This window comes from Amblyomma mixtum, chromosome 7, assembly GCF_055824585.1.
Source record: "Amblyomma mixtum isolate Tamu chromosome 7, ASM5582458v1, whole genome shotgun sequence".
NCBI classification, from domain to species: domain Eukaryota; kingdom Metazoa; phylum Arthropoda; class Arachnida; order Ixodida; family Ixodidae; genus Amblyomma; species Amblyomma mixtum.
Genome location: NC_143018.1, coordinates 11,318,280 through 11,338,116, shown reverse-complemented (window position 1 = coordinate 11,338,116; position 19,837 = coordinate 11,318,280). Strand labels below are relative to the sequence as shown.

The window sequence follows — 19,837 nt, the reverse complement described above, 5'->3', positions numbered from 1 at the left end:
GAAAGGAAATTACGCAGTAACTTTCTCATATATCTCAGTGGACACCCGTCATCCGTTTGTAGAGGAAGGGAGGAAGTGGGAGTGAAAGAAGGAAGAGAAAGAGGGGCCCTAATGAAGAAAATGAAAATTCTATTTGAGGAAAGGAAATTACGCAGCCACTCTCTCACATATCTTTGTGGACACCCGTCAAAGGCGTGACACCTCTGCTGACAAGCTTCTGCTTTCAGCCTTCTGTCGACAACGGTGAGGCATTAAAGGCTTTCGCCTTAAAAATTTTAAATTTGGTGCAGAACAATTCGCACTAGAGGCTGTAATGGATGGCTGCTACTTTCGGTCTCAGCAGGAGCCAACGGCAATGCCCGAGCGTGATGGTGGGCTCGAAGGCTCTAACAGGGCCTACGAGGCACACAACGACCACCGCTTAATTATTTTCGAAAGTTTCTGCAATGCAGCGCCGGGTGCTGGAGGGGAGTGCTTGCCTTTCGCAAAGAAATGCGACAGGCAGCAAAATGCACTTGAAAGGAAAACAAACGCTCACGCCGAGACCCAGAGAGGCGAGGAGAACTTTGCGTAAGCCTTCGCTTTCGCAGCTGTGTTTACACGGCTATCCATGCGATCCGCAGCGCTCAGCGCCTCTCACTTACCCGAAGCAGACGACTCCACTCAGCCGCGGGGAGAGTTAGGCGGAGGGGCGGGGCCAACAACCAGCCAAATTTAGCGGCGCCGCTGTCCGCCATTTTGTGCCGAGCTACCCGGAGCTCGCCTTGGTGAGCGGGCTAGCGCAGTGTCCTGGAAATGCGGTTGTCGAAGAAAACAACCGCAAATGAAATGCGTATTCTAAGCCTTGCTTGAAGAGGTCCTGACCGAGTAGCTTAATCCAAGCGAAATTTTACGTACCCCCTTTGCCAAAAGTAACCGAGCAACAGGTTCTTGCTTCTCAAACGTATAACGGAGCATTTACAGCAGTCCTAAAGAGCGAACGGTGCCATAATGTAAGGACAAGGTCTCACCTTTCCTTACACAGAATCAGAGCTTCAGGGCTGCCATGAGTGCTTCGCCACGCGGCTAAGAAACAAACCACCTGTGCCGGGTTACTTTTCGCAAAGACTGTACATAAAAGGCAGAACTGAACAGGACGACCCTCTCAGTAAGCAAGCTGGAAGGATGAAAGACGGATGAGTTCAAATGCACTGCACTACGGTTCTGGTTCCCGGTAGACGGCCGAGTGCAAATCCTACCCGCCATTCGATGTGTGCACCTTTTAGTACTTCAACGGAGTATTTTATATTAACCAAATAAACCAACTAAATAATCGCTCCATTAGGTGCTGAGGACAGGGGGTGCTGGCGAACCGAGCTTGAAAGCAGATGTCGTGTATCGTACACTCTACACTTCGTTCCATCGAACACGCCTTACAGGCTGCACGTTCTGTATTAGCCATTTGTTCAGCTTGATTCCCCTCGCAGCGGGGATTTCTCGTATCTATTTCGCTTGCCACAATTGCGACGCCTGATAACTTGGATGTGTGCACTTCACGGTCGCACCAGAAGAGACAAAACAGCCATCTTACCAGAAAGAATGCCTGCTGCGTTCGAGCAGCGACAAAGCATGTCTGCGCAAGTACCGAGCTTTCGGCTACGGTGCCACTCGCGGACGCTCCAGGCAACGACCATGCTCCAGGCAACGACCATGACCATGCACTGGCTGCCCTGGTCGTCGCTAGGCCTTTCGCATCGGAGCCGCAGCGGATGGCGTTTCGGATGCTGCTTGCGCTAGAACAAAAGGCCTACTCTTGATACTGCTGTGCTGTCAACAGCATTATCTTGCAATAAAATTACAACAATGTAAGTTTCGGCGACGCCTTCAGCAGCGCATCTAGCGGACGCCGGGCGAGCCTCACCTCAACGGCGGGCCAGCGGCAAATGCGAGGCGGTTAGGGCATGAAATGTGCGAGAATCACAGTTGTTACTTCTGCCAGCAACTCTGTATTCGTCAGCGATCCTCGAAATTTATATATTTTTTACAGTTATTTATCCCACTGTTTATTATTTACGTCAATAACATATTCCAGTTAATTTTTATGACGCCGGCAGATGATATCCGGGCTGGCCGGCCGGCAGGCATTCTTGAATATCAAGTTCGCACCAGAAAAGACAAAACAGCAATGATATCATAAAAGACTGCTTGCTAGGTTCCATCAACGACAGCATGCCTGCGCGACAGCCGAGATTTCGGCATCGACGGCACCCATGGGCGCGCCAGGCGAGCAGCTGCCCTGCTGCCTTCATGGTTGCCCTGGTCGTCGCTAGGCCTACAGCCTGTTTCGCATCGAAGCCGCAGCGGACGGCGCTTCGGAAATTTTCGCTATAATAAAAGTCCTACTCTCGAAATCGATTTCACATCACCAACATGTTCGCAAGGAAATAAAAATATGGACAAATTCCGTGACGCCTCCATCTGCAGAGCTTGCGGACGCCAGGCGAGCCGGACCGCAGCGGCAGCTGTGCGGTGGTTGAAGTTTCCTTTTATCACAGTTGTTACTTCTACTATTAACTCTGTATTTGTCAACGATCCACAATAATGGTATACTTTCCATTTTTTCTATCGCATGGTTCTTTATTTACGTCAGGAACAAACGGTAGCCTATTTTTCTGACGCCGGTGGACGGGGTCCAGGTAGCCGTCGGCCGGCCGATTTGAGGGGATACGTGGCTCTGCTAGCCCCCATTTCGGTTTCGGTGCAGGGCACCGAAGTTCTACATGCCGATACGTGCGTGCATAGCCGCCAAAGAAGGAGCAGGTCTGTCACAAAGAAGCAGAGCTACGCACAACATCTTCCGAGACACCACAGCGCACGCGCCACCTCGGCACAAAATGGCACCAGAGCGGAGAGTGCGCTGTGTTGCCAGACACTTCTTCAGTTCCCAGACTGGTGGCAAGATCAAAAAACCGCCGAATTCTCCCGAAGGGATGGCTCTGGGTGGCGCCCTCGCATAACGTGGAGCCTGCGCAGAGGAGAAAGGGCGATATGAAGTGCCGAAAACCTCTCCCCTCTGCGAAAATATCACGTGACTCGTCGAGAGGGACGGCGCGCGCCGCAACAGGTGGCGCCACTAAGTAACCCCATGTCGGCATCCTCGCACGGTACGATTGGCCTGGTGTGCGACCTTAGAGGTCAGGTAAAACTGGTGGGCAGTTTATGTACGCAAATAGAAAGCGATATGTGCGCGTAATTAAGAGATGCTAGATAGTATCCATGGTAAAACAGCGCGGAAAAAACACGAGGACGGAACACACACGGCAACACGAGCGCTGACTTTCAACTGACGATTTATTACGCACATGTGTACATATATAGCATTCCCGCCAAACATTAAACAGAGCAAAAAAAACACTGCATCATCACTGAAAATATTAAATCTACATATCTACAAATGCATGCTCCAAAAAGGTGATTTCGCGGTTAGCCAGTGATAATGAGGGCTTACTAATGCATGCGTACCCCCTTTGTCAATGTGATATGCCTCTACTATTTCCCTTACTATCTGATCCTTATGTTTGAAGATGACGGATGTCTGATGAAGCAATGGGGCGCACGTGTGCTCAGGTTGCCTGCAGTGAAGCGCCAAATTCGAACCGGCTGCCTTGTCCAAATAATTATGGTGCTCCCTCAGGCGTTCGTTTAGACATCTCCCAGTCTGGCCAACATACCACCCACCGCAAGAAAGGGGAATCTTATAAGCAACACCCTCGATGCACTCAACCCTCCTCTCTACGTGTGCTGTGGTACAACCACCACCGATCCTCCTTCCTAGTAGGGCCTCTCGCTTCCGCTGCACAGCTCGGCAAATGTTGCTTAATTTTCGGTAGACGAAAATACCACATCAATTTGAAATTTTCGCCCCACTTTCTTCAGACGGTGTGAAAATGCGTGAACGTATGGGATGGCAGCTATCTTCCGGCGCTTTGAGACTTCATTCGCCTGAGGAACACGCTTATGGTCCGATTTGATTTTGGCCACCAACCTTTCGCATAACCTTCCAATAGTTGCCTCAGGAAAACCAGCGTGCTTAAGCCTGGAAATTTGGCCTTGCACTCCTTCCTCAATAAGATGGACACACGACTTGGTCAGAGCGGCGCGAACACAAGACAAGGCGATGCCTTCCTTTACCAGCTTGGAATGCCCGGACTGAAAACTGAGTAAGGGCTTTACGGAGCGAGGCGAATACAACCAGCAAACGTGTCCGGGCTCAAGTCTCAGCTCCACATCCAAGAACTGAATCCTACCTTGTTTAACGTTCTCCATGGTGAAAGCAAGTCCATGACCATTTCTGACAAATGTGTTCACGACATACTTCACGAGCATGCATTTGTAGATATGTAGATTTAATATTTTCAGTGATGATGCAGTGTTTTTTTGTTCTGTTTAGTGTTTGGCGGGAATGCTATATATGTACACATGTGCGTAATAAATCGTCAGTTGAAAGTCAGCGCTCGTGTTGTCGTGTGTGTTCCGTCCTCGTGTTTTTTCCGCGCTGTTTTACCATGGATAGTAATAACCAACTTGCCCACCTTTCTGTACTTCTAAATGCTAGATAGTAAGTGGGGCAATTTTTAACGCCAGACCGTTAAGGAGCTCGCGCGGCGTCGCGATGCCATGGCTACCGCGGCTCCGTCGCATTGCTCTTCGTGATGAAAAATCTCGGTAGCACCCGCGGCGGAGGCCTTGCGCAGCAGCTCCATCAACGCGCGGAACCGGCACCCCCCCCCCCCTCCCCCCCACTACCCCCCCCCCCCCCCCACTCCTTTTCACCCTGCCTGCGCGCTGTTGCCGATGGGGGACTGACGATAAGCAGCGCTGACTGGCTTGTACCCGGTTGTTAACCGTTTTGAACAAAACATTCAAGAAAAATTAACAAACATTTGCAGAAATATAGATGCCAGACTCGTAACAGGTCTCCTCGTCATTTATTATTTCATGGACATAACAATCTGCTAAGCATAAGTACCTTATCGATTTTGTGTTGGCGTTCAGGGTCTTCCGTTCTAGCGGGCTCTGCTGCTAGACCAGAGGCGAAATTTGCCAAAAGTGGCACCATGAACATCCGGGACTTCTGATTTTGTGCATGCGCATGTTCAAGATCCCCAAGGAGTCAAAATTTATTGCAGCCCTCCACTATGATGCATCATTCTTCCTCTTTCTGTTTAAGTTCCCTCCTTCATCCTTTTCCTCCTGACGCGATTGAGAGACTGATAGAGGAAGACTTGCCTTCGTCATTGTGAGGTGCCCACTGAGAAGTGAGATAGCTATATCACGTTCCAAATGCTCAAAATACCGACGTGTTGCGCCCAGTTCCTAGAATGATTGCTCAAGATTCCTGCGCCGACGTGTGTTGCTCGAGTACTCGCTGGCCAATTGAGAGACACCGAGTAACATTGCTTTCTGAAGATAAGCAAAAGACTCCAGAGAGGGCGATACAATTCGCCACGTCACGATGGAGATAAATTTAGTCTCTACAGTCGCATCGACCTCTCTGCTGCACGCAAAGCTCATAGCGCCCGTTTTTTTCCTTTTTTTTTCTGCTGTCCCTGCCTTCCTTCTCTTGGAATCCATTCTGTTCCGATAAGAGAGCACGGGATATCTTCTGTTTGCCCTCCAGAGTGCCCCGCCCAAGTCGCTTCCTCCATCTTGATTACAGCTGGGATATTTGCCATCCTAGCGATAAGACTTGCTGAAGGACCTTTTGAACAGCGTTTTTGCGTAATACAATACCCGCGGTTGGACCAGCTGGCTGGAATGTTCCTTATCGGAACAATAAGCGCAGCGATAAATCCTCTACGTGAGTAGGGATACAATAAATGTCTGTTGAGAGCTTTCGGTAAAAAAAGCCCCCCTCCCCAGTGTGATGTATTCTGCCTCCAGGAAATACTACGTTCTAAAGTGCATACAGCCATTTTTCCAGATCGTGAAAACTGCGAGGGAAGCGGAAAACAGCGCGGCTGTAGATAAGAACCACGTGGCTATTGTCAGGGCAATCTTAAAGTATGAGCAAATCGATGGCCTCTAGGACCGGGTCTAACGGATCGTACAGCTGGGTCGACGCCAGCCATAGACATGCATAGAGCATGGAGAGGGATTCGGAAAATGGCAGTAAAGTGTTATGATTACGTCATGACAAACATAGTGCCAACCACCCTAGTCGCTTCTAGGGGAAGTCTAGTTGATAACTTTCCGTATGTTTTCACGAGAAACAAGGTGTGAATAATGGATGTATTTTAAACATGTATGGTATGGTATGGTATGGTATGGTATGGTATGGTATGGTATGGTATGGTATGGCACGGTATGGTATGGTATGGTATGGTATGGTATGGTATGGTATGGTATGGTATGGTATGGTATGGTATGGTATGGTGGTGATTAACGCCTTAAGGCTGCACATGGGCAGTGGGAGATCTCGCAGTGGAGGGCTCCGCATTAGCCTCGACCACGTAGGGCTCATTTGAAGAATGACAGGTTTAGTCACTTGTGCTCCGTCAAACCCAACGCAACACAGTGCCTGCGAGAAACGAGTTCTTCTCTCTGCGTGGAAGTCTGTGACAAAAAAGGACAACTAGACCGGTTCGTGCACACGCAAGTGCCTATGTGCAGATAATGGTGCCAAATGCGCAGCTGCAAGAGCTCTCAGAAGGCTCCTTACTCGCGCTCTCAAATATGCGCCTTCCTACGATAGCGTCATCGGACTCGCGACCTGAAGTCACATCTTACGCAAGGAACCCTGCAAACGCTCCAATGTCGACCGCGACGCAGACTTGTGTCCTGTCGCGATAGTGAGGCTTTCGAAACTCAGCACATACCCCGCCGGAAACAGGGACCGTATTGTACCGCACAAGAAAGCATTGATTAGCGTCTTTTGTTGAGCGGGAGCTCTTCAGGGCAAGCGCCCATGATTTCACAATGTCCACGTCCGAGTCTGCGTCTCATGACTTGCGAATCAGGAGGGGGGGAGTAGGAGAGAGAGGAGAGGCAAGTTGCGCGAGAATTCCCGGGAGGGGCAGCTCCCTCACCGTCCGGAGTGACGTGGATGACAGGCCTCGCTTGCGGTAGCTGGAACCGAGGAGCGCGAAACCGGGGAGGGTGCAAGTGAAACTCGCCAGAAAGGGCTCGACAACTTTAGCGAGCGATTGCGGCTTCTCTGAAGCGTGTAGAGGTATATTACTTGGCACAAGTGTTCATGAGTACACAATATAGTGGTTGAGGGAATTTCTGTACTCTCTTCGGAAGGTGTTTCGGTGCTCATTTAACCTTAATTTTTCTCGAAGGAAAAGTTTCAAAAATGCAAAGCACAAATACCCCCCCCCCCCCCCCCAACCGCCCTCTTATCGCCTAAAGCGAATCGTCATACATGCAATAAATGAACGCAGTAAAAGCGAAAATAAATGTTGGTAAAAAAGTAATCCCGATGAAATCACTGTGTGCACGGAACTTGTCCAACCCTGAAGTCGACTGGCTCGGCCGGCAGCAGAAGCCGCTGGCTCCCTGAACCAGAGGGCCAACCATGAAGGTCTCAGAATGACCTCGCTTTGGAGCAATAAATGTTTTTCAATCAATCAATCAGTCAATCAAGTGTAAAATCAGTCGTGACGTTACCCTGTAGTCCACTAGAGATGGCCAGAAACGCAGTGTCTTTTACGCTTCTGAGGCCGCCGCGGTGGCTCAGAGGTTATGGCCCTCGGCAGCTGACCCGAAAGAGGCGGGTTCGATTCCGGCCGCGGCGGTCGAATTTCGATGGAAGCGAAATTCTAGAGGTCCGTGAGCTGTGCGATGTCAGTGCACGTTAAAGATCCCCAGGTGGTCGAAATTTCCGGATCCTTTGACTACGGAGTCCCTCATGGCCTGAGTCGCTTTCGGACGTCAAACCTTCATAAACCATAAACCATTTTACGCTTATGAAGACGCGCGTAGGCCGTGTGAACGCGAAATGCGCACGCCTCATAGCGGTCGTGACGTGAAACAATGATCTAGAAGCAAATTAGCTTACATCAGCGCCTTCTGTATTAACAGTGCCCGTGAGATCATCCGCTTTCCAATGAGAACAGTGCGGACACCTCATTAACCAGTCACCTGAGATATGACACACTCTGTGGAAATGGCTGACACCTTCCACATGGTTTGGGCGTGTCAATCAAACCCATCTATCCCCCCAACCCCAACACCACCAGAGAGGACTGGGAGGCGGCCCTGCTCGGCTGTCAGGACCTAAAGACCCAAAAGGCCTTGGTTCACCGGACGCGGGCGGCGTTGCTTGCCAATGGGGCACCGGAATAGGGGCTCCACCTAGTATTGTAAGGGGAAAGGGCCGATAGGGTCCTACCCCAATCACCTTTCTGTAAAAATTTAATTGCCTATAAATGTTTTTCACCACCACCAGCAGCGGGCGCCCGCGTTACGTCCCTCTCACCGCAGCGAAAATTGGAAAATTGTTTTTGAGGAAAGGAAATTACGTAGTAGCTCTCCCTCATGTCTCGGTGGACACCCGAACCGTGCCGTAAGGGAATAGATAAAGGAGGGAGTGAAAGAACATAGGGGGTGGTGGTGGTGAAAACATTAGGAAGGGGCAGGAGGTATGCTTGGATCAGTCCGTAAGGGACCGATCCTTACAAGCACTAGGTGGAGGTGGCGGTATGAGACCCCAGTGGCGGTGGCCTCCGCCCGGGCGCACCCGACTAAGGCTTGTTGGGCCTGTAAGTCGTGGCAGCCGAGCAGGGTCGCCTCCTAGTCCTCCCGGTTTGGGTTGGGGATGGGTGGAATAGCCGGATTATAGGGGCAGGCCCACACCATGTGATGGGTGTCAGAAGTAGTGCGGGCAGCTGCCGTTAAAGGAAGGGTCAAAACGTTTTAGTGCTGCCGGGCACAGCAATGTATTGGTGAGAAGGCGGAGAAGGAGCCGCTCATCCGCCTTCTTGAGGCCTCTACATGGGCGGGGGTAAAGGCGATGACTATCTTGTAAATAAAGGGGCCCTGGAAGGATATGCTCACTGAGGGTAAAAAAAAAAAATCCAAAATGCTCTTAGAAATTGCGTCACCCATTATCATCGCGCAAAAATGTTTCAACTAGCGTCTGTAACATCAGCGATATTGGCGATCAAAAACGACCTCCGAGTTTTCTCTCTCAACTCAAACGCCGTATGAAGCACGAAAAAATTATTACTCCGTCCATGAAAGTGCCATCCAGCCAACCCGGCTCGGTTGTTTACTTATTTTTTGTTGCCGCTTGCTCTCCCGCTACGACTAAACAATGGGTGGTGGTGGTGGTGAAAACTTTTTAATAAGCAAAAGGAGAGTTTGCCGACCAAAAATGGCCCTTTACATAGGTGGAGTCCTTAGTCCGGGACCCCGCTGGACAAAGCCGCTACTCGCGCCCGTTGGACTAGAGCCCTTTGAGACTCCAGCCCCGAGCATTTGAGCAGGGCTGCCTCCCATGCCTCTCGGGAAGGGGAAGGATTGGGGGGAAGGGAAGGATTCTTTTGACAGGCCCAAACCATGTGGAAGGTATCGGATACTTCCCCACAGTGAGGGCAGCGCACATCAATTTTTGGGTCGAAATGTTTCACTATTGCAGGACACAACAGAGTGTTGGTCTGCAAGCGCCTCAGAGTTCGCTCATCAGCTTTACTTAGGCCCTTAGCCGGGACCGGGAAAAGCCGATGGCGTTCGCAATAGTAGTCCAGAATTTCTCTGAACCGCAGAAGCGGTTGCACAATCTCCGAGCCGGAAGAGCCTGGGTGAGGTGCCCGGTAGGTAAGCTCTCGGGCAGCCGCGTCCGCAGCCTCATTACCTCTAACGCCTTGATGGCCCGGAGTCCAAACTATGCGTTTGGGCGAAGGGTCCGATTCCCTCACTGCGCGCTTTAATATACTGTAGGCTAAAGGTGAAATCTCGCCAGTCAGGTAGTGTTGACAGGCTCGACGCGAATCTGTCACGATTACCTTCGAATTCAAGTCCGAGGCGGCAAGCGCAATGGCTACTTCCTCGGCCTGTGCTGAATTTCGAGCTCGAAAGGAGAGCCCGTTAACGCATTGATCCTGGTGAACTACTGCGGCCGTGTAGAATCCATTGGGGCGACGGCCCTGCCACGTCAACGTAGTATACACCCTGCGTTGACGTGGCAGGGCCGTCGCCCAATGGATTCTACACGGCCGCAGTAGTTCACCAGGATCAATGCGTTAACGGGCTCTCCTTTCGAGCTCGAAATTCAGCACATGCCGAGGAGGGCAGCGCAAAAAGACGGCACAGAACACAGAAGAAACACAGAAACGCAGGACGGGTGCTGTCCTGTCGCGCCACGAATAAACAAGACAGGAGTGTGTGGAAAGGGAGACATGCTGCGGTCCTCTGCCGGTCGTTCACCCCGCGTTCTTCGCTGCGGTTTTTTTAGCAAGCAAATGACAGTCCTGTACTGCTGTCAAAGGAAAGCTCTACAGCTTTTTCATAAACTTTGTAGTTAAAAAAAAAATTCGCTGTGGATTAGCTTGGTTAAGCCCGGTAATTGCGAAAGCAATATCCGTACCTACGCCATGGTTCAGCTGGTAGTGTAGCTGGTGGTGGTGCTTGTGGTTAGACTTGTGGTGATGCATCGGTTATGCAATGCAATCCAATCCAATACAATGTAATCTAATCTAATCTAATGTGATCTAATCTAATCTAATCCAGTCCAGTCCAATCCAGTCCAATCCAATCCAATCTAATCTAATCTAATCCAATCTAAGGCAATCAAGGTCAAATGATGGTCAGTGGTGGTCACCGCCGCGGCACGGCAAAGGCGTGAAAGTGCAAGTAGTATTGCTTTCGCAATAGAAAAATTCGCCCTGGGCCGGGCCCAGGACGAATTTTTCTTTCACTACAAAGTTTCTGTGAAAGCTGTATAGGTTTGCTTTGTAACCGTATGGCTGCGCTCTGGTGGATGGCAATGAGTAATTTCTCGCGTATTACAAATCTACTCCACCTTGGGGGGTTCCCTTAAAACCATTTGACCAACACAGAGAAAGAGGTGTGGTTCGGAGTATCCGGGTTCGAACCCGGATACTCCGAACCATCCAGCTCGGTAGACGAGCGCCTTAACCACTGAGCCACCGCGACGGGTGAGGTCAAACTTCGGGAAGCTGGCCGTCACATTCCGTACCGTTCACGTTTCCGTCGCATGTCTCGGTCAAATACAGCGCCTGTATTGCATAGATAAAGCTCATGCGACAGCGCTCATACGAGGCGCGCAAGGCAATTCCGAAACTTTCGGAACCGGCACTGCGCTCGACGAGAGCGGTATCTTAATGTCAAACATATGACGCACGCGCACGTGACCACGACGCAAAAGGAGAGTGGGAACGGACAGGGCTAATAAGCGCAGGACCTCCGTCGCCATCTTCATTCGCTGGGCGTCGCTCGGACTCGGAGGCAGGTTCGGACCTCGGTGGTGTTCTCGCACGGATTTTTGACTAGGTGAGTTCGTGCAACACATTTTTCACGACATTCCTCGAAAAAGGTGCCAGCGTAAGTGAGCGCCGACTTTTTTAATTATCCTTAAAAAGGTTTTCTGAAAGATGTACGACTTTTTTTTATGTTTTCTACCGATGTTTTCTCCCGCGCTAAATTACAGTAGTTGGTTTGGTTTATTGGTTTATTGGGGTTTAACGTCCCGAAGCAACTCTGGCTATGAGGGACGCCGTAGTGAAGGGCTCCGGAAATTTCGACCACCTGGGGTTCTTTAACGTGCACTGACATCGCACAGCACACGGGCCTCTAGAATTTCGCCTTCATCGAAATTCAGCCGCCGCGGCCGGGATCCAACCCGCGTCTTTCGGGTCAGCAGCCGAGCGCCGTAACCACTGAGCCACCGCGGCGGGACCATTATTACAGTAGTTGAGGCGAGAGCTAAACAACAAATGATATGCTGCCAACTTGGCTTTTGGTGGCAGTAGGTGACGATATCGAAAAAATAAACCAATAATTTGCGGCAGTTTGCTGGCAATAAAATAGACATGATTGTCCACGTCATTTCTTAATAAAATACACCACCCCGTGTCTTAAATGTGGGTATTATACTTAAATGAATAGTATCGAAGCGAACGTCTTTTGTCAGTGTAACTTTCTACTTCTTTCTATATAAAACTAAGGGCTTTCGTTTTTGGCGACATTAACCTGTAAGCGATTTTTTTTTTTTTTGGTGACCAATCGTGTAAATTAGAGTGTGTGGAATTCACTGTGTCTGCTAGATTATTTACGTCGGCTCCTGACAAAAAGTACTCGTATCGTCAGCATATATTATACGCTCCAGAATAAATATTTTGGAGTTTAACGTCCCGAAACACCGCATTGCTTATGTCGGATGTAGTACTGGAGGCCCCCGGTTTAATTCAGACCACCTGCGGTTGTTTAACATGCTCTGACACCGCACAGCGCACGGAGATCTTGTATTCAGCCTCTATAAAAACGGCCGGGATCAAATTTGCGACGTTGGGATCAGCAGCCGAACTCCTAAGCCACTCAGTCATTGTATCGGGATGAAGGCGTAGGGTGAAAGGGCAGGGCGTGGAGGGTATGACGTTGAGAGGGTTGGAGTAGCCAGGAGCAGGACAGGTACCCTGTCGATGTAGATCAATTTCTATTTGTGCTCAATATACCTTTGGGAACATTAACTTTATAATTACATCGCTGGAAAGGCCGATTTCGCCCTACGTTAAAAATATGCAACACAAGATCCGCACACAATTCGCTGGAAACATTGATTCGAAATTTTGTACGTTGGTTAACACTTGCATGATGTAACGTCTCGTCAAGACCACATCACATGGGGCCACGTCAGCCGCATGATGTCATGCAGTCTTAGTAGCCACTTCCAATGTCTGGTCTATTCAGATTGAAGATGGATAGGGCCGCCGCAGTGGCTCAGTTGTTATGGTGCTTGGCTGCTGACCCGAAAGACGCGGGTTCGATCCCGGCCGCTGCGGTCGCATTTCGATGGAGGCGATATGCTAGAGGCCCGTGTACTGTGCGATGTCAGTGCACGTTAAAAAAACTCCAGGTGGTCGAAATTCCCGGAGCTCTTCTCTACGGCGTCCCTCATAGCCTGAATCGCTTTGGGGCGTTAAACCCCATAAACCTCTCAGATTCAGGATAGGAGGCAGGCTTTATTCTTTCGGCTTACATACACACTTTCGTAGTAACATGCTCGGCGTCCTAAAACCAAGCTTCTCTAGTCTCAATCTTAGGGGTAGGTACATTAGACCAAACATAAAGATTTCACAAACCCGGAGGATGATCCGCACACAAGTGCTGACAGAGCAAGCGATGGACGTGCACCATGGATGACGGTGCTATTCCCGGCATATCAGCTGTCGAAAGTTCGGACACTTTGCCGTCTTCTCTTTGCATTCGTCGTGGGAACAGCAGGTTCACGGTCCACTCGCTTTACTTGATTTCGCTGGTTTGTCCGGGAGATCGGCCGCGGTGCTATTTTTAACTCTGCAAACTGCAAACCATTGTGTTACACATTTCTTTACCCCAAAGTGTGCAGACACCGGGGTGAGATTCGTGAACATGCATTTGCTCCGTTTTATAGCCTGGCCACGCACGACATATAGGTAATGTAATGTTGTCATTACATCATGGTTTACCATAGCCTCAATTGGTTTACTTTTTTTTTAATATTGTGTTTTTAGCTCTGTTCCATTTTTCGTATGCACTTTGTTTTATTTACAGCCTTCTGCCATCGTACCCAGTTCGTTCAATGTTTCTACGAATGGTGACGTTCTAGTACATATTTTTGTGTTTACTTGCAACGTTTTTCGACTGTTTTTGTGAATTTATTCGTTTTGGGGTTGGTATTCCTAATTATTGTATTGTTTCGCTGTTTCGAATCATGTATTTTCTTGCAGCTAGTTCTCTTTTTGCAATCATGCGTATCATTTTTTGTAGGCATGTCTATGTATGCGTTACCCCCCTTTTTTGTAACCGCTTCATTTTATATCTATGTACCACTCCCCTCAATAATGCCCTGTGGGCCACGAAGGTATCGAAAATAATTAAATAAATAAAAACAAGTCACAAGCTTTGGCAAGAGCACTTCCTGAACCTCGTATTGCGTCATGATTTGAGTCACTGCCCGAAGCAAGCAGTACATGGTTGTCTCCTCTCTGCCATTTCCCCGCAGAAAAGGCGGCCATGTCGTCGACATCCAAGAAGCACCGCAACTTTATTTCTGAGCCTATGGGAAACAAGAGTGTCACAGACCTTGCTGGCATTGGAGGCGCCCTGGGAGGTCGGCTGAGAGAACACAACATTGTCAGAGTAAGACGGCCGTCGTCTTTTGCGTGCAGTTTGCATTTACGGACTCCATAAAGCCGCTCAGATGAAAAACTTTGAAATGACTGGGGCAACCCGCATTTGCGAAGGCAAAACGTCCACAAACTATATCGACGTCCACAACTATTCTGACGTCCATGTATTATTTCGACGTTCATGCCTATTTTGTAACAATGGAGTAATTACTCATTGTCATCCACCCGGGTACAGCCATACGGCTACAAAGGAAAGCTGTACAGCCTTCTCAGAAACTTCGTAGTTAAAGAAAAATTCGTGCTGGTCCGGGGTTTGAACCCGGGACCACTGCTTCACCGGAGCAGTGCTCTACCAATTGAGCTAACCGGGACGGCAAGCTTATGGTAGGGCGAGAGAGAATTGATCAATAACTCGAAGTGGGAACAATGTTACTCCCTTATTACAATTCTACTCCACCTTGGGGGATTCCCCTAAACATCTGACCAACACGCATGCCTATTTTGATGTCTAAGTGCATTTTTTCGCGTTTACTTACCTAACTAATTGCAGCTCATGAGCGAAATTTTTCCCACGGCCACATTTTATCACACACTATCTGTCACAATCACACTTTCACACGTTTATCTTCAGAGAATGACGTAATCGTGCGGACAAAATTTGCGGAGACGGTTTGTGAACACTTTTCGTTGACGCGACAGAGCCATATAATGTTCTCGCGTTAACAAGCGTGAAGGAACACTACCGAGAACGCCGAGGGGGACGGCACCAAAAGGAGGTGCTATTGTCCGCGGTGTCGCAGAAGGACGCGCCTCAACAGCGAAAATCCGACCAGAGGCAAGAACCTACAGGCAACGTTGCTAACCAAAACTGAAAGGCACAGATCACAGGCGCCGAGGCTTTTCAGGAGCTGAGGCAGTTATGTTCGTAAATTGGAACGGTTTGTCGAGCAGAGAAACAGATGCCATGAGGCAAGTACATAAACTTAATTGAGTTGACGCACAACTGTCTTTGTTCTAATGTTTCGACCAGGTTCTGACCTTCGTCAGAGTGATCATTGTTTATATTGTTAAATTGTATATATATATATATATATATATATATATATTTTATTATCTGCCTTTATCTTTTCTTTGTTCTCGCAGTAATCACTGATGTGAACATTTTTCTCCAATCTTTTGTGCCCTTTCTGCTTGGACCAGACAAAATTCTTGCAGTAGTAAATAAAGAATAAATAAATATACAAATGTTTACAAAAAAAAAGGGTTATTCTTTTCACCTCCTCACATGCCCCTTCTTTATTTGTCTGTCCTGCCTTTGATGCCGTAGAACCGCCAAAGGAAGTTGCTGACTGCCTTCTCAATGTAGCTAAAGGCTCTAGCTAGTTGTACCAATGACAGGGTAGGAAATCGATGCAGTCATATTAAAGGAACCACAGGACAATAAGGCCCCACTGTCAAAACAAATACACTCATTTCGGTTGAGCCCATCACAGATGGCGTTGCCTTCCATGCCTGCCCAGAGGCTGCGGTCATAAAAACAAAGAATACGCTAAGTAACACTACATTTGTTTCTACAACGGCAGTTAGCCTACAAGTGTAACAAGTAAAGAAATGACAACTACACAGCTGACACTGCATAATACATGAGTTCAAGGAAAGAACATGTTTGTAGTGCAATGGAGAGAAGTATGGCAATTGTAAAGAAACAAAGCAGTAGTTCCTAAATTAGTCACAACTGCATCAGCATACCATGAATTCTTTATTTAAAATTTTAAAGCGCCATGTCCAGAACGTATAGTGTTGTATTTGTACCACATCATATCCTGTATTTTGATGGTGTTACCATTGTCACTTGTCTTTTCAGGCCGACAATGTCGTTGGCCAATACTTGCTGATGCGGAGGAACGAGGAACGGTTCACCTCCTGGCTCTCGGAGGCTAGCGGTGCCAACCGCAGGCAGGCTCGAGACTGCTACCGCTGTGTGGACGACTGGTGCCAGAACTTCTTGTAAACGGGGTACACTGCGCCCGTCCCACTGCAATGGCGGCGTCCCCTTTTCCCCTCTCGTTTAATCAGGCGATCATTAAACTTAGAAAGATCCTGAAACACTTTTCAAGACTGTTCTCTGCTTTTGACGCAGCGACTCCAGTTTCTGCGTGTCTGTTGTGTCATCATAAGCTTTGTTTCGTCATCGAAGATGACACGCCCCAATGAACAGCTTTCCTGCGTAAGAAGTGTAGACACTAAATCCATCTGTAGATTAGAAATGGCACCAAAGGGAAGTCGCTCAGGCAAATAAATAACAATGTGGATAAAATAAAACAAGTATAGTAGGTCAATGAGCACGCTTGTGGTGACTGTTTTATTCTGCAAAGTAGGCACGCGCAGTGCGAACTGGAGTAAATTCGTTTAATAGGAATGCACCACTTCACGAGGTCTAAGCGGCTCGCCGCGTTTGTGTGAAGCTTGGCCTTAATGGTGACCTTGGCAAAACATAGCATAGCAACAGCCCATGCAAAAATAAGAAAAAATATTGCCGCGTCTGGGTGTCGAAACCGCGGCAGCGCGAACAGATAAGCTTCGCTGTCCACTGCACGAGGTCGCTTTGCTATCACCGCAGCCAATCACGCCTCGTGTTAAACTGCAACAGACTTGTGCATTGCATATCTTCGTCATCTATTCTAACCCATCTACGTCATGTACTACAAATAAATAAACACTTCCGGCACCAAGTTCATATAACCCACAGCAATTCCGGCTTTGGTCAAGCTGTGTAGCTATGGCACCCTCCTGCCATCAGTCAGCCACGTAAACTATTGCAGCTCCAACTTTTCCTCCTTGGGCACGCTCACCTCTTGTAATCAAACAGGTCATACCGGGTGTCACTGCGAAGAACGGCATGCCGCAGGCTGCGCTGCTACAACCTGCTCTGAACTACTTAATTAGCTGACCAGTATTCGCAAGACACACACGTTTTCACTGATGGCTCAACTTCTCATGACTCCTTATCATGCGGCCTTTACGTGCCCTCGTCAGCCCAAATGCTTTCGTGGCGCCTACAGCGTAGGACATCTTCCCCCACAGCAGAGCTAAACAGAATAAAAAAAGCTGTCTCCTATATCTTGCGCCATTACCAAGGACGCTGGGTAATCTTCACGGACACGCAAGAAGCGCTACGAACCTTGTCCAACCTACTGAAGAGGACAAATCACCAGCCATGGCAATTTCTCATGACATTGGATATCTGTGCCACTTGGCTGTTGGTAAAGGCCACTGTTTAATTTTTCAATTTATTCCAGTTCACTGCGGCATCATGGCCAACGAGAGAGCAGATAAAGTGACCCGCGAAGGTCTACTGCGTCGTAACTATATATAAGCGAGTTTTCTTCACAAAATCAGATGCGTCCCAACTTGCCAAACGCCGCCACGGTGGCTCAGTGGTTATGGCGCTCGGCTGCTGACCCGAAAGACGCGGGTTCGATCCCGGCCGCGCTGGTCGAATTTCGATGGAGGCGAAATTCTAGAGGCCCGTGTACTGTGCGGTCTCAGTGCACGTTAAACAACCCCAGGTGGTCGAAATTTCCGGAGCCCTCCACTACGGCTTCCCTCATACATAGCCTGAGTCGCCTTGCGAAGTTAAGCCCCACAAACCAAACCAATCAACATGCCAAACGATGTGCCTAGGATGAAAAGAACCGCCTCTGGAACTTGCCAAGTCATCTTCAGCCCTTTCTCCATTCCATCGACCCAGAGCTCAAATCAAGACTACCACTCGGGCTTCCGCGTCATCTAGAAACAATTTATCATCGCCTCCGTCTTAACGTTGCATTTACGAGCAGTCTACGATGGCGTTTCAAGCAAGCAGATAGTCTGTATTGTGACAACTGCGGATCAATTGAGACTGTCCTTCATATTCTCTTCAAATGTCCAGTGTACGCGAACGAGTGCGCACTATGAACAATGCATGCATTCCGTCACCCAAGTGCCACTCACAGTGGACTCTATATTAGATCCTTCAGGCTGCTATACAGACTGCAGCGAGGTGAAATGGTATTATTATTGGTCTATTTAGACGCTATTGGTGTTTTAGAAAAACTCTAAATTGCCTGAACGCTTGATCACCCCGCTGCACGTGCCCAGAACTTGAATTGGGTCTCGTCCAAAGAAGCCATCATGCAGTGAACTATTGCGTTGCAACCCTCTTCAATGACCACGCTCTTTTCTAGCACCCTTCTTTAATCTTTACTCATCTATTCCCTCCCCTACGCAGAGTAGCATGTCAGAGACTCTGTTTTTCAATAAAGAGACCTCTCTCTCTTCTTCTTCTTCTTCACCATATGAAAATGGCACATACCCACGTGGGGGGATTGGCCAAGGTACGGTGGTGAATGCCAAGGAGGTATGAGTGCGGGAAAAAAAAAGCTAAGTAAAATAGTTGAAAGTTTGAATTCAGAAAATATGTATGAATTGTTAGAAATGTTTAATAATAAGCAAATTAGATACATCAGGAAACAAAATAAAATACGCTTTTGGACATTCAGTGCAATTTTATATGGATTTAACAGGGTAAGCGCCCAGTTGCAATGATGTAATCATGAAGGTAGCCGCAAATGGTGCTTAACGAGAATCCCGTGGCGCTCGCACCAAACGAGAGCAGAACTGGTAAAGACAAAGGGAGTCCTAACCTAGAAAGAGGGTCTTCCAAATACTATTTTCTCTGAAATGCGAACCGCCGGCAAGAGAGGAGAAAATGGTCAATTGTTTCAACTTCACCGCATGTGTTACAAAGGTTACTCGTAGCGAACCCGCGTCTGCATAAGTACAAGTTGAGGTGGGGGATTCTGCATCGCAGAAGCGTCATGGACACTTCACACCGCCTTGTCTTACGTGATCGAACATTCTATGGGAACTTTAAATGTTGAAAGTCCACGGTATTCAGCAGCGGATCACCCAAGCTGGCTGAGATATGTTGGAACCGCTGGCGGTACGGGATATATTACAGGGGCAGTGAGAGCTGACCTTGCCAATAAATCGGCCACCTTGTTGAAATAGATTCCCGAATGACCAGGTACCCAGACAAAGCGGACCTCCCTTACTGTGTGCGGAACAAAAAACCTAAGGGAACGCATCAATAGAGAGGTGCCGGATGTTTGGAGAGCGACTAAAACTGAAAGGCAGTCTGCAAGGATAAGTACCTGTGCTACATGCGTCGGAATTTTAAGAAGAGCCAAACCGAGTGCCAAAAACTCTGCAAAGAATACAGAAGTGTAATCCGGGATACGAACGGAATAGCTGAAAGCCAGATCCTGTGAATATATCCCAATTGCCGCCTTCTCACAGCTCCCGGAAGCATCGGTGGAGAGAACCGCATGATGAGGAAAATGCTGTAAGTGTTCAGCCAGAAGACCATTTAGGATATTTGCGGGCATGTGCTTTGCATGGGATGGAAAGATATGGTCGTAACAGAAGACGGGATCAGCCTGCGTGTCAGCAACTCATTGCAA

The 19,837-nt window shown here is 48.6% G+C and overlaps 1 protein-coding gene across 3 annotated transcripts in view; it reads left to right on the top strand.

Annotated features, from left to right (window-relative positions):
* Positions 1-16,439, top strand: part of LOC149335007 (barrier-to-autointegration factor-like) — a 49,305-nt gene extending 32,866 nt beyond the window's left edge. For 2 of the 3 annotated variants that reach the window (XM_089551712.1, XM_089551711.1), the window contains exons 2-3: positions 14,207-14,343; positions 16,198-16,439. In XM_089551712.1, the coding sequence (XP_089407838.1) occupies positions 14,218-14,343; positions 16,198-16,344 (273 nt within the window). In that variant the 5' untranslated portion in view covers positions 14,207-14,217 and the 3' untranslated portion in view covers positions 16,345-16,439. Of the gene's footprint in view, positions 1-11,404; positions 11,497-14,206; positions 14,344-16,197 lie in introns of all 3 variants that reach the window. The other variant, XM_089551713.1, reaches the window with a different exon arrangement.
* Positions 16,440-19,837: the final 3,398 nt, after the last annotated feature.